The 14,284-nt window shown below is 37.4% G+C and overlaps 1 protein-coding gene across 3 annotated transcripts in view; it reads right to left on the reverse strand.

Moving 5' to 3' along the window:
- The window catches only part of RFX6 (regulatory factor X6), a 123,340-nt gene that overhangs the window by 33,821 nt on the left and 75,235 nt on the right, over positions 1-14,284 (reverse strand). For all 3 annotated transcript variants that reach the window (XM_059890147.1, XM_059890146.1, XM_003586463.6), the window contains exons 4-5: positions 13,946-14,007; positions 333-410 (exon numbers count right to left, since the gene is read on the reverse strand). In XM_059890147.1, coding sequence (XP_059746130.1) covers positions 333-410; positions 13,946-14,007 — 140 coding nt within the window. The remainder of the gene's footprint in view (positions 1-332; positions 411-13,945; positions 14,008-14,284) is intronic.

Consider the following 14,284-nt stretch of genomic DNA (forward strand, 5'->3'; position numbering starts at 1 on the left):
CATAGAAAAAAATACATTTTCTGCCTTTATTTTATTGAATCTAGCTTGAAAATCAATTTAGCCTTAGAAGCAAATATTAATTTAAAAGTAATTCTGCTTCCCTGGTTTCTCTTTTACATCTCTCTGGGACACCTGGCTCACCAGTAATTTCTCATTAATGACTGCAAATTATATAAATTGCCCAGTCATTGTAAGTGTCCGTACAAAGTTAAAATTAAGGTCTGATGCTTAAAGGAAAACATTTCAATAAGCAAAGTTAGCAAGTCATTTTATTCAATATATATTATTTAAAGACATTCAGAGAACTTGTCTTGAAGATAGCAGGACTCTACCTTGTCAGGCCTTTTCCAGAATAAACGGAGTGGTAATATGCACTACTCTCTTTGATGCCAATCCCATAATAATGATACCTAGAACAAGAACCAGCTCTGTGTTAATATAGTTTTTTGAAGTGGAAAACTAAAGTAGAATTGAAGTGAATCACAGATAAGAACTGCAGTCGCTTGATCATCATCTTCCTCTCCCGACTTTTTTCAAGTAACATCTTAATGTGTTTAATCCTTCTTTAACAGTAACTATCAGGAAGCAACTGTTAGAACTGGACATGGAACAACAGACTGGTTCTAAATAGAAAGAGGAGTACATCACCCTGCTTATTTAACTTCTATGCAGAGTACATCATGAGAAATGCTGGGCTGGAAGAAGCACAAGCTGGAATCAAGACTGCCGGGAGAAATATCAATAACCTCAGATACGTAGATGACACTACCCTTATGGCAGAAAGTGAAGAGGAACTAAAAAGCCTCTTGATGAAAGTGAAAGAGGAGAGTGAAAAAGTTGGCTTAAAGCTCAATATTCAGAAAATGAAGATCATGGCATCTGGCCCCATCACTTCATGAGAAATAGATGGGGAAACAGTGGAAACAGTGTCAGACTTTATTTTGGGGGGCTCCAAAATCACTGCAGATGGTGATTGCAGCCATGATTATTATAAGACGCTTACTCCTTGGAAGGAAAGTTATTTCCAACCTAGATAGCATATTGAAAAGCAGAGACATTACTTTGCCAACAAAGATCTGTCTAGTCAAGGCTATGGTTTTTCCAGTGGTCATGTATGGATGTGAGAGTTGGACTGTGAAGAAAGTTGAGTGCTGAAGAATTGATGCTTTTGAACTGTGGTGTTGGAGAGGACTCTTGAGAGTCCCTTGGACTGCAAGGAGATCCAACCAGTCCATCCTAAAGGAGATCAGTCCTGGGTGTTCACTGAAAGGACTGATGCTGAGAGCTGAAACTCCAGTACTTTTGGCCACCTCATGCGAAGAGTTGACTCATTGGAAAGGACCCTGATGCTGGGAGGGATTGGGGGCAGAAGGAGAAGGGGACGACAGAGGATGAGATGGCTGGATGGCATCGCTGACTCAATGGACATGAGTTTGAGTGAACTCCGGGAGTTGGTGATGGGGCCTGGCGTGCTGTGATTCATAGGGTTGCAAAGAGTCGGACATGACTGAGTGACTGAACTGAACTGAACTGAACTGAACCCAACTTATGGTCCTATTTCTGGCTCTAAGCTTGAAAAAGAAGGAAAATCATCTACTGCCAATCCCCTCAAACCTCTAAAAAATTAGGTTTCAAAAGGCATAAAAAGAAAAAAAAATGTAATTGCAGGCATTTAACTGTAGGCACTTAAATTTGTAAATGTAGACACTGGCTCTAAGTATATCCAGTGTAACGATCTACAAATTGCTTGGTTCAATTTGAATGTGGTCAACTGAAAAGAAAACAGTGGGTCCTCTTCGTAGTACATTTATTGAATGGAGAAGAATATGACTTTATGTGTGGGGAAGACAATGATGTCATGTATAAGAATATGTACAAAAGCATATGACCCTTTAAAAGTTATTTTCCTCAGGAGGAGTGAAAAGCCCAATTCACTGTCATTTTCACTTCAAGTTTTTGTGCAACAGTGGGGAGAAAACAACTATGTGATGAATCAGTGGAAATATGAAACATGGAATTAACAGTGTGAACAGTTTGTTATCAGTGTCTCTATGGAACCGGCTGCTGCTGCTGCTAAGTCGCTTCAGTCGTGTCCGACTCTGTGCGACCCCATAGACGGCAGCCCAACAGGTTCCACCATCCCTGGGATTCTCCAGGCAAGAACACTGGAGTGGGTTGCCATTTCCTTCTCCAATGCATGAAAGTGAAAAGTAAAAGTGAAGTCGCTCAGTCGTGTCTGACTCTTAGCGACCCCATGGACTGCAGTGCACCAGGCTCCTCCATCCATGGGATTTTCCAGGCAAGAGTACTGGACTGGGGTGCCATTGCCTTCTCCATGGAACTGGAGACACAGGCAAATGTAGCATCCCATGGAATCTCAAGTTGTACCCCATTCTCCTCAACTGCAGAATCCTGACTTACTTTACACTCAAGTACAAATGCTACACACGGGCCACAAACACCAGTCGGACAGCGGGTATTTAGTGAGGGTGGCCAAAGTCTGCTCATTTCTGCCTTCACTTTCCCTTCCCTTCTCTGCCTACCATATAGCACCATCAAATATTTGGTTATCTACCATTTCAATTTGCATTCATCTAAAATTAGGGAAGGAATGAAATAAAAGGATAAGGGGGCTTCCAGTAGACTTCAGTGTAATCATATTTAAAAAATTCATTTCTTAGCATTGCCATCTGAGTTTGAAGTGGAGAAGACAATGGAGGATCTATGCTTCAAGGCCCCTTTGCTGACCTCAATAATAAAGATGGGACTTGGCAGAGCAACTCTAACCTTAAATGTTTTCAAGTCTCAGGACAAGAGTACAAATGGAGGCCCACAGGCCTTATACCTAATTACTTAAAATAGATAAATCGAGTGAACACACTGTGAAACAAAATGTCCCTGTCCTGTCGTGACAGCATACCGCCATAATGATCTGGCAGGTAGGTCTGAATGTAGAATGCCTGGCCTCCTGAAGTTCCATGAGGAAACATGGTGGTGTGAGAAGAGCCATCCCCACCTCACTTCTCCCCCAGCCTCTGCTCCTCTGTTCACTGTGAGGGGCTGCTCGAGACCACTCCAACCTCCACATCCAAGTTCCACCCTCACACACACCTGAACAGGTGCCCCCGAGCAGCCCAGGAGGTCTACGTCTCTTGAGGATGGATGAAGGAAGAGGCCTACATAGGCCCAGGAGGCAGGCCTGAGGCCGTTTGGAGTTCTTGGGCCCCATGGACTTAAAATGTGGGCTGGAAGGGGCATGTGGTCTCCAGGTGGGCACATCCATGTGGGCTGTGAATTCCTTGTCTCCTGAGGAGACCAGCTGAAAGAGGGCAGAAACAGAGCCCTCTGTAAATGTGAGTCCCAGAGATGGCTTCTCACCCATTAGGTTTCAAGGGCAGTATGATGGTAGAGAAGATGCCTCTAATGACGCTGGGCCATTTGAGATGAAAAAGAAAGTGTTTCTAAATATGAAAAAAATACATAATTATAATAAGAAATGCTTCAGAAAGAGCTGTTCTATTTGATCAAGGTAGTGAAGATATGTTATGAGTGTAGCAGACTTGGAATAAGCGTTCAAGCCTTCAGTTTTGGAAGAAAAACAAAATCAGTCTATTAACCTAAAGAGAATAAGCTCCATTTTTACAGTAAGAAAATAACCCTCTGGTAGATAAGGGAAAAGCACCTCTATGGTATATTGGGACAAAGAGAAAAATGAAGGAAATATGAAACTTAAGCAAACTCCAAAATTTTGAGTTCATTTGTCTCTAATTAGAAGCTAAAAGAAGAAAACTATTTAAATCATAGATAAAGACATTACCAAAATCAGCTATAGTAATAGAAAATAATAAGGTAAATACCTAAAAACCATAACAAATGGACATATTTAGATGACATTCAGCCAAGCATATTAGGATTAGTGAACATAAGTCTGAAATAATTATAACTATTTTTCTTTTATTAGGTTTTAGAACTAAGATACCAAAAGAAAATGACTTTGTATTGGGTTAAATAAAGCAAGAGATGCCTGAGAACAAGAGAAACTATTACAGTGAAAATAAACTGCAATTTCACGATCTTTTGCAAAGCTTGCTCTTTGCTCTATAGATGCCACAGTTCAAATAACTTCACTAACACAGCATTGTAAATCAATTATACTCCAATTAAAAATGAATTAATACAAACATCATTGTAGCCACTGTCCGAAGCAATACATAGTAAGCATTGGTTTAAAGCTGATTGATCTTCCAGGTGGTGCTAGTGGTAAAAAAAAATCCCCCTGTCAATGCAGGAGACTAAGAGACATGGGTTCAGTCCCTGGGTTGGGAAGATGCCCTGGAGAAGAACATAGCAACCCACTCTAGTTAGTAGTCTTGCTTAGAGAATCCCATGGACAGGGAACCTGGGATGCTACAGTCCATAGGGTCACAAAGAATCAGACATAATGGAAGCAACTTAGCACTCAGCACTCATTCTTTTATATAATTTGATCTTCTTGTTTCTCATTTATAATCCTTTTTTCAACATGTAAGTAATATTACACCATGATGAAATGTTTTGCCATGTAAACTGAGAAGAAACTACTTGCCTTCACATGTGGTAGACAACATTTGTAAGACAAATCAAAGGGATAACCATGAGTTCAGCAAATATTAGCTGGCACACTGTATCCTGACCACCGTGTGAGCTGTCAACACAATGATTAAAAACCAGACCTGGATAATCAACCAGGAACCTATATGTTTCTGCATTTCACCCTGGTTCATGGCTTCTTGAGCCCAGCTGCCTGCCAGTCACAGAGCAGCGACCACACTGAAAAACCCTTAGGCAAACTTTACTTCCATTTAAAAATATCACTTGATGATCACTTTTTGTAAAAATTGCAACATCCTTTAGGACCCCCCAAAATACTAACGGATTTGTAATTCTTTTTTTACTTTATATTTTTAAGGAAAGGATATTTTTATTACACAATTCATTTGTTCCTTATTTTTATAAAACAGCTATTATTTTGCTTCCTCCCTTCTCATCATTAAGACAGAATACCTTTAAAAATGGGTTTCCCTGGTTGCTCAGATGGTAAAAAATCCACCTGCAATGCGGGAGACCTGGGTTCGATCCCTGGGTCAGGAAGATCTCCTGGAAGAGGGCATGGCAACTCACTCCAGTATTCTTGCCTGGAGAATCCCCATGGACAGAGGAGCCTGGCTCACTACAGTCCATGGGGTCGCAAAGAGTCGGACACAACTGAGCAACTAAGCACACACACATCCTTAAAAATAGAAGTATTTAATACCTCCACCTACAATGAGAATCAAGATGTTATATCTAAAAAAAAATCTTTTAAGTAATGTATTTTATTCATAGGTCACATATAAATGACACCATCAACCAGATATACATTGACACCTGAAGACTCTAGAAGGGAGAAGCAGCCAGCCCTTTTCTCATTAGCAATGTCTCATAATTGAGACATGTTGATGTACTTGAGCATGTTACATGAGCACAACCTTATAAATATGCTGGCCAACAAGGAACTAGTGAAAGAGTGAACACTCTTTCAAACATGTATCCAAGGCTTACTGTGTGCTAGGAGCTAACGATTCAAAAAGATACTGATGAGGGTTTCCGCCCTGGGGGAGTGGGTAGTCTTGTGGGGCGGGGGAAGCATGCAAAGAAAGAATTGCAAACTAACATGTGTTAAAACTGAAGCAGGTGATAGTCAATACGAGTATAAACAGTTACCACTTATTGAGCAACTATTACATGTAAAGAATTTTACCTATACTTCACCTCAAAATTCCACAGCAGCCTGCAGATAAAGTAATATTTCCATTTCAAAGCAAAGTTCAAAAAGGTTATGTGATTTTTTTGAATGAGTTGTGTGAAAGGTTATGAGTTTGAAGACAAAATTCAAACCCGAAGCTCCACAGAGCACTCTCTGTGAGATCATGTTCCCTCCATACTCATGATACAAAATTACACTGCATCTTAATTTAATTTATAATTAGAAATTCTTAGATGAAATATAGTTCAAACACGCTTGCACTCAGCAGACACATTCCCTCTCCAACTTCAGCATTAATCATTAAGAATTAATAGCTAACTTGAATCATTAAGAACAATACCATTGGTCTGAATGTTTCATATTTGAAATTCTATATGTAAACAAACATACCCTCTAGAATATAAGCTCCCTATAAAGGTAATAAACATTTGTTGAATAAATAAATTCATCACATGAAAAAAGTTAAAAATAACAATATATCATAAAGAAAATGTTAAAAACAAGAATTTGTTAATAAAGGGCATGCATACAGTATCATACACTTAAACACAGCACAATTTAAAATTTGATAGAGATTTTAAAATCTCTTGTCTAATGTGACGTGAGGAAATTGACTAATTCCTTTAACTCTACCACAAGTACTGAATGATTTAGGGAGACCCGGGTTCAATCCCTGGGTCGGGAAGATCTCTTGGAGAAGGAAATGGCAACCCACTCTAGTATTCTTGCCTGGAGAATCCCATGGATGGAGGAGCCTCGTAGGCTACAGTCCATGGGGTCGTAAAGAGTCAGACACAACCGAGAGGCTTCACTTTCACTTTTGTGAATAATAATAATAAACTATTACATTTATTGAATATATAGTTTACCTATAAAGTAAAGTAAAATAAATATTACTTTACTTGCAGGCTGCTGTGGAAATTCAAGGTGAAGTATACGTAAAGTTCTTTACATGTAATAGTCGCTTAATAGGTGGTAGCTATTTATACTGAATAATAATAAAGACAATTTCTCTCTTTCTGAGTTCCTTGCTTTCCTTAAACAATGTGTGCTTTCCTCCCTTCGTGCTTTTATCTTGTTGAGCTCTGCTCTGGGAATGCCTTCTTCCTACACGTCCTCACTTGTTATCCATGATTCAAGCAAGTTTTGCACGGTATCTTAGGTAAAATTAATTTCTCTGTCCTTCGAACTCTTGGTCAGTTATCCCATGTAGCTTTGTATCTCGTACTACTGGTATGAGCACACACAGCTTCTCTCTCCTACTGACCAGTAAGATTTAGAGGAAGGGAATTTTATCTTTCCCCTCATTGTATTCCCCTTTAGAAATTAATGTATAGAAAAATCCTCATTTATTGGACCAGTCAATGTGTTCTGCTAGAAATCTAGAAACTGATAAAACACACATTTTCTTAAAGCCAATAGTTTTCAATAACTGCTTTCTAAGACGGTGCCTTTTCAGGTTACTGGTAAAATACTGGAGTTGAACAAAAGTTGTATATCTGAACAATGTATATAAAGGACATGGACAGTCAGTGTATTGAGGTGAAAAGGCTAGAAATTGCTAGAAATATAAATCTCAATATTTTGCAATGACCATTGTAATGCTTTAGCACACTTCATATCCAGTTCCTTCTAGTGCCAGTAAAATAATCTTTCCCCTTTAATCTTCCTTTTAGTCTAACTAGGAACATATTATCATCTGAGTGATGATTTAGTGTCTTTGAGAGAGATAATTGAGCAGCTCTCTGTCTTCCTAACAGCTGAAGATAAAACTCATAAACAAGGGAGAGTAATTTCAAACAAAACATATGTGAATTTTTTCATCTCACTTGCAACATTTTATATCATTATTTGTTGTTAAAATATTACCCTAAAATAAATCTTGCTAGGAAATATTTGCCAGAAATATTCTAACATAATCAGAATACATACAGGTAAATGTTGAATAAAAAAGTGAGGTTTGCCTCACTATGGGATAAATAGTTTTTTTAACTTATATACCAATAGACAATGCCTATCCTGTAGGTTACTCTATTTCCAAATATTTCACAGTTCTTTCTCCCTATATGATTTTTATCCATTTTTATCCTAAAAGATATATGATGACTGCTTAAGAATCCTGGGTATGATTACCTAATTTAGCTAATAAAACATTTGCATAATACAAGTAGTCCTTGTGATTAACAAAATTGGGTTCATTCATTAGCATCAACTGTCCTTTGCCTTGTATTAGGTGACAGACATCATTTACATTTTAGGAATGATGAAAAATTATTCATTAATTTTTATGTCCACATTTTAAAGTGAGTGCGTTATATTTTAATAGGACAAATGAAATTATTGCTCCTGTTTTTAGTACTAAAATATTTACTTTGTGTCCAATACTTTCCTTCATTTGATGATCAGTTTATACCTACACCTATAAGTCTTCTTTTCCATTTTGTCATTATATAGAATTCCTGAAACATATGTTCCCACTGAGCTAGTAGCCCTGATGTTAGTTTACATTAGACAAATGATAACTGATAAGGAAATGATGGGATTAAGCTGTTCAGGGCCTTGCAATAACTTACTATGATAAGAGCAGCTGCCATATCAGTTTTATTAACCCACTAAATCACTACTAATAAATAAGATAATAGCTTTTATCTGTCATGTCTGAAAACCAAGATTTGACTGATCAAAGTCTACAAGAAATTAAAATGTAACTTCAAATCAAACAGTTTACTGTGTGCATGAAGTCTCATGAAATCTGCTCAGTGGGCTCCCCTGTCTTTTCCCTTATCCTGCTGAGCGGTTTTGAGCAAGGGTGGGACACAGACTCTTTTGCTAATCATTGTATCTCTAGGGCTTAGTCAGCACCAGGACACACAGTAAAATGTTTACTGAATACATGAATATTAATAGTGAAAGTTTTTTGACAGTATGTACCCTATTTTACTATTGTCTAAAACTCTTTAGCACCATGCTTTGTAATCAATAAAAATCCATAATATACTATATTCAAAATAATACTTTCATGATATAAAATAGGCAGAAATTACTTTTCATTAAACATTCTTTGTACCTATAGAATTTTGATCCATTTCTATTTATTCAAAATCTAAATTTAAAAATTTTGCACAGGAAAGAAAATCAAAGTATATTATTGACATTGGTGGTGAATCAAAGAGAAGAGAGAAAAAAACCTCAAAAGCAAAGTCAGTTTTTATACTGGTATTGAGAACATGCAGAAACTGCCATTGGGATTGTTAGTTTCCTTGGCAGGAAGGAGATGGTGAGAGTGAATGGAAGGACGGAGGACTGTGTTTATTATTTATTTACTTATAAATAAATTAATACTAAATTTATTCATATGTTAGAAATAATTTAATAGATATTTAATGATTATACATTCTGGGCACTATTATAAAAATGACAACAAAAAGTTTTCCAAAATTACTAGTAAAATTGGGAGAAATTATAAATCTTGTTTCTCCAAAACATGCTTACTTCTTCATTTATATTTGTTTCATCAATTTTTCACATTTCCAAACACATAAAAATATTTTTTCATAAAAGGCAAATTTTTGAAATATTAAACAGCCAGTAGAAACGATGATTGTAAAGATAATATGCCAACATAGAGAAATTTTGGACAAAAATTCAAAGCAGAATGTAAAACTGTTTGTGCTACAAATTTGCTTTTATAGAAAACAAAAATATGTCTAAATAAATATAAAATAATTTTAAATGCCTTATTTTGATGCTTGAGAAATGTTGTTAGCTCTTTGAAGAAGAGTCTAATATATTAATGAACATTTACAACTGCTATATCAGAAAAAATAAATAAAATGTATACCTCAAAATCTCAAAAGTTCAATTATACAACTTTTTGATATGACATATTGGAGAGAAGAAATTTTATCAGTTGTTAAAGCACAAACTTTAGAGCCAAATAAACCTTGATTTAAATGCCAACATTTTTATGTTATAGTACCTACATGGCCTTGGGCAAGTCAGTGATCTTTGAACTGCAGTCTCCTCCTTTGCAAAACACAGTAATTCCAATCTTGTATTGTCATCGTAAAGATTAGAGAGTGAGTGTGTATGTGTGCATGTGTGTGTAGTGCTCGATAAGTAATAACTTTTAGTTGCATTGCTGATTTTTGGATGCACTGTGAATAATATATTATTAATTTCATATTACTATTAATAATAATTCTTTACTATTAAGGATAGTGAGGTTGAAAGCATATTCATGTCTCCATTCATTTCTATACTTTTTTCATTTAATTCTCATACCAAATCCAATAGCTAATGGCATAGCCAATTTCTTGATAAAAAGCTGAACAACTCACCCAGTTATATATGGGAATATGGGATTAAAGCTCAGATTTGTTCAACTTTAAACCTCATAATCCTGACCACTAGGTGACTCTACCTCTTGATATATTATCTTCTAAGATTAAAAAAAAGTCTAAGAGTATTTCTTGGAAATGAAAAAGTCAGGAAAATCATCTCACTAAGAATAATTACATCAAAATATGAACAATGACAAAATACACAAACTCTACAGCTTGCCATATCTTTCAACATACTTAGCTGATACAAAGAAAAAAATGTCCCCATGATATCAAGTACCAAAAGTATAATATGCAATTTATAAAAAGCAAATGGCATATCAGCAAAGTAGGAACAAATTCAAATTGTTAATGCTATGCTCTTGGGCATCAGCTGTTAGATACCAAACAAACTCCCTGAAGTCACTACATATTGTTTTACAACATAAACCTACACACGGGAGCCTCACTGTCACAATGGACAAGGTTAATGATTCATTCCTAATCCTAAAGGCTCCTTCTAGGATTAATTGACTTTCTCTGCAGCCTGCCTGCTTGTCCTCTTGTAGACCCCGTGAAGAGGATTTCTCTGCATTGCTTAGCCTCTTTTTCCACTGTCTATTTACCTCAAACACTATTTAATCTTTTATCTCCCTACACAGTTCAGCAGGAATCAAATTCAGTAGAAATTAGCCAGTTAAACTGATTCAACTTTGAAAAAAAGCTGATTTGGTTAGAAGGAATGAGCCAACTTTGTCTTTTTCAATCTGGCATTTCATTTCTCAGGTCACAATACTATTAACATTAACAGGAATCAGTGAAATAGATATTAATTGATAATCTATTATATTGTTTTTGTTTTGTTGCTAAGTTGTGTCCGACTCTTCTGCTACCCCTTCAACTGTAGCCCACCAGACTCCTCTGTCCATGGGATTTCCCAGGAAAGTATACTCAAGTGGGTCACTATTTCCTTCTCTGAGGGGTCTACCCAACCCAGGGATCAAACCCACATCTCCTGCATTGGCCAGTGGATTCCTTACCACTGATCCAGCAAGGAATCCTGGGCTTCTCTTGTGGCTCAGCTGGTAAGGAATCCACCTACAATGCGGAAGATCTGGGTTCAATCCCAGGCTTGAAGATCCCCTGAAGAAGGAGAATACTACCAATTCCAGTATTCTGGCCTGGAGAATTCCATGGACCGAACAGTCCATGGGGTTGCAAAGAGTCGGACATGACTGAGCAACTTTCACTTTCACCAGGGGAGTCCAATCTATTACATAGCAGACCACAGGAAGAATACAAGAATGGGTGAGACAAAGTCTCTATCTTCAAAACACTATCTTTTGAGAGGAGGAGATAAGTTAATTTCCCACTAGGATAGGTATCAAAAACTGCTGCTGCTGCTGCTAAATCACTTCAGTCGTATCCGACTCTGTGCAACCCCATAGACGGCAGCCCACCAGGCTCCCCTGTCCCTGGGATTCTCCAGGCAAGAATACTGGAGTGGGTTGCCATTTCCTTCTCCAATGCATGAAAGTGAAAAGTGAAAGTCAAGTCACTCAGTCATGTCCGACTCTTAGCGACTTCATGGGCTGCAGCCCACCAGGCTCCTCCATCCATGGGATTTTCCAGGCAAGAGCACTGGAGTGGGGTGCCATTGCCTTCTCCCATGAGGGTGCAAAGAAAAAGCCTACAAAATGTCAAGAGGCAAAGAAAAGATTCAAAAGAAGAGGAAGTTCAGGAGACATTCTTTTAAACGGATAGGGGTTCCGTTCCCTTCTAGGGAAAAGGAGATCTTCCATGGAGGAAGACAGTAAGAACAAAACAGTGGCAGTTGAGAGGGAAGCAAAGGGAACTAAGTGATCAATAAACTGGTGAGAGCACAGGCTGCATGCTGAAAAGTGAGGAGCAGATAATAAGGTAAGAAAATGGTTTGGCACTAAATCGTAATGGGCCTTTAATGTCGAAGTTAGAAAAGTTTGTCAAGAGCAGGTGAAAGTGTCTGAGGATGACAGAGAAAAGATTGAATCTGAACTTCACAAGGTCAAGATGAGAACTGTACTGAACAGACTAGAAAGACAGGGTCAAGGTCAGGTTTTGAAAGTATGAATGGAGAGAGACACAGATTCAAGAGAATTCATAATAAAATAGTATCTATTTTTTCGGCAAATGACTAAGGCTGAGCTAGCCAAGAGAATAGCCACAGATCACATGTCTATTACTGAGCCATCTGAAATGTGACTAGTCTGAATTGCTATGTAGTGTAGCTATAAAATACACATGGGATCTCAAACACTGGTAGAAAAGAAAGAATGTAAAATATCTCATCAATAATTTTATTTTTTATATGGTCAAATTATCATGTTTTGGATATGTTGGCTTAAAAAAATATTAAAATCAATCTCATCTGTCTCATCTTACTTTTTTAACGTGGCTTCTAGAAAATTTTGGATTTTTTTGGACTACGCTGGACTAGATGTTAGGGCAGAAAGAGACACTGGATAAACTGGAAAATAAACGGCAGAAGAGGGAAAAAGACTTGATAGTGGTGTGACAGAAAGGCCATAGAGGAAGCTTTATGCATTTATTTATTTTAAGAGGACATTATCAGTGGATTCAAACTCTAGACAGGTGCCTAGGAAGATCAGCAACAGTAAAAACGAGCCATTGAGTTTTTGTCCAGGTAAAGAAATGGACGAGACAGAGGTATGTGATCAGTGGTAAGGTAAGTGAACAGATAGCTACTCTCAAGAAATAGCAAAGAGAAGAAAAATAACAGCAATATTGAAGAGTATAGCAGGTTTGAGATAATTTTATTTTTATCAACACAGAAGAGATCTGAATATGTTTGTAGACATTAGGAAAGGAAAAACTAAAAAAAAATGGTGGACAAAAGAAATAATGGATGAACAGGAACCTGTAGCTGAAGGTTCTGCAGAGATTGTCACAGGAGATAAGCAAAAGCTAACGTTATCAACAGAGAGAAAACGTGACTGTTCATTTTATATTTATATTTCCATTGAGTCATTTGTGCCTGTCATTTGTCTTGAATGGAAAACAGGGCGATATAAATAAATTATTATCTGGGAAAAAAAAAACAGAGGAAGAACCTGGACCATGTTCAATCCCTCCCTCCCCTTCCTGCTCTTTGGAAGTGTGTGGATTCCACCCAGTCACTTAGGCATCCATTTGCATTTCCTTTTCATGATGCTGGTACCTTCAGCCATGGCTTTAAGGTTGTAAAAATGATTCATTTAGATTATTCCACCAGAGGACTTCCCTGGTGGCTCAGTGGTATAGAGTCCGCCTGCCCATGCAGGAGACACAAGTTCGATTCCTGGTCTGAGAAGATCCCACATGACATGGAGCAACAGCCTGTGCACTACACCTATTGAGTCTGTGCTTTAGAGCCCAGGAACCACAGCTACTGAAGCCCATGCACCCTCGAGTCTGTGTTCTGCAACAAGTGAGCCCACCGCAATGAGAAGCCTGTGCACCACAGCTGCAGAGTAGCCCCCACTCGCTAGAGAAAAGCCCGAGAGCAACAAAGATCCTGTACAGCCAAAATTAAATAATAATGTAAAATAAAATAAAGATTATTTCACCAGAAAAAAATGATTTTTCTGTGTAAATTTAGCTTTTTAAACATTATTCTAAAATCCATTTATTTTTTTCTTTTTAGGTCTTAATAGTTAGTAAAGCAGTTCTCTGCTTTATCAAGAAGAGAATACCTAGTTCTATTCACCGATAAAGACAATCCTTGTTTCACACTGTGTTAGTCCTCATGTATAAGGTACCATGTGTACAGATCTGAAATGCGCTTATTCATGTGCCTTACTTTGAATGGCCTCTTGTTCCGAGCCGCCGAGTCGTCAAGAGGGGAAATTTTTGACGAATTGTCTGAAAAGAAAGTCAATTACTTTAGTTTTTAGAAGGTGTGGGGTTCTATTGCAAGCCTCCCATGATCAATTAATTCTAGAAAACAAATGTTGAGCTTTGAGTAAATATTTAGTCTGGAAAAAATAATGTCATACACATATTGATACATAATGACACATCTGCACAGGGAGAGAGGTATTTTTTTTTTGATGATATTGTTCCATTGCCCTTTTCTCAATTTCCAAAGCAGATTATACCAATATGTGCTCTTGCTTGATATTATTACTAGAACAATTAT

This window comes from Bos taurus, chromosome 9 (genome assembly GCF_002263795.3).
Source record: "Bos taurus isolate L1 Dominette 01449 registration number 42190680 breed Hereford chromosome 9, ARS-UCD2.0, whole genome shotgun sequence".
Lineage (NCBI taxonomy): Eukaryota > Metazoa > Chordata > Mammalia > Artiodactyla > Bovidae > Bos > Bos taurus.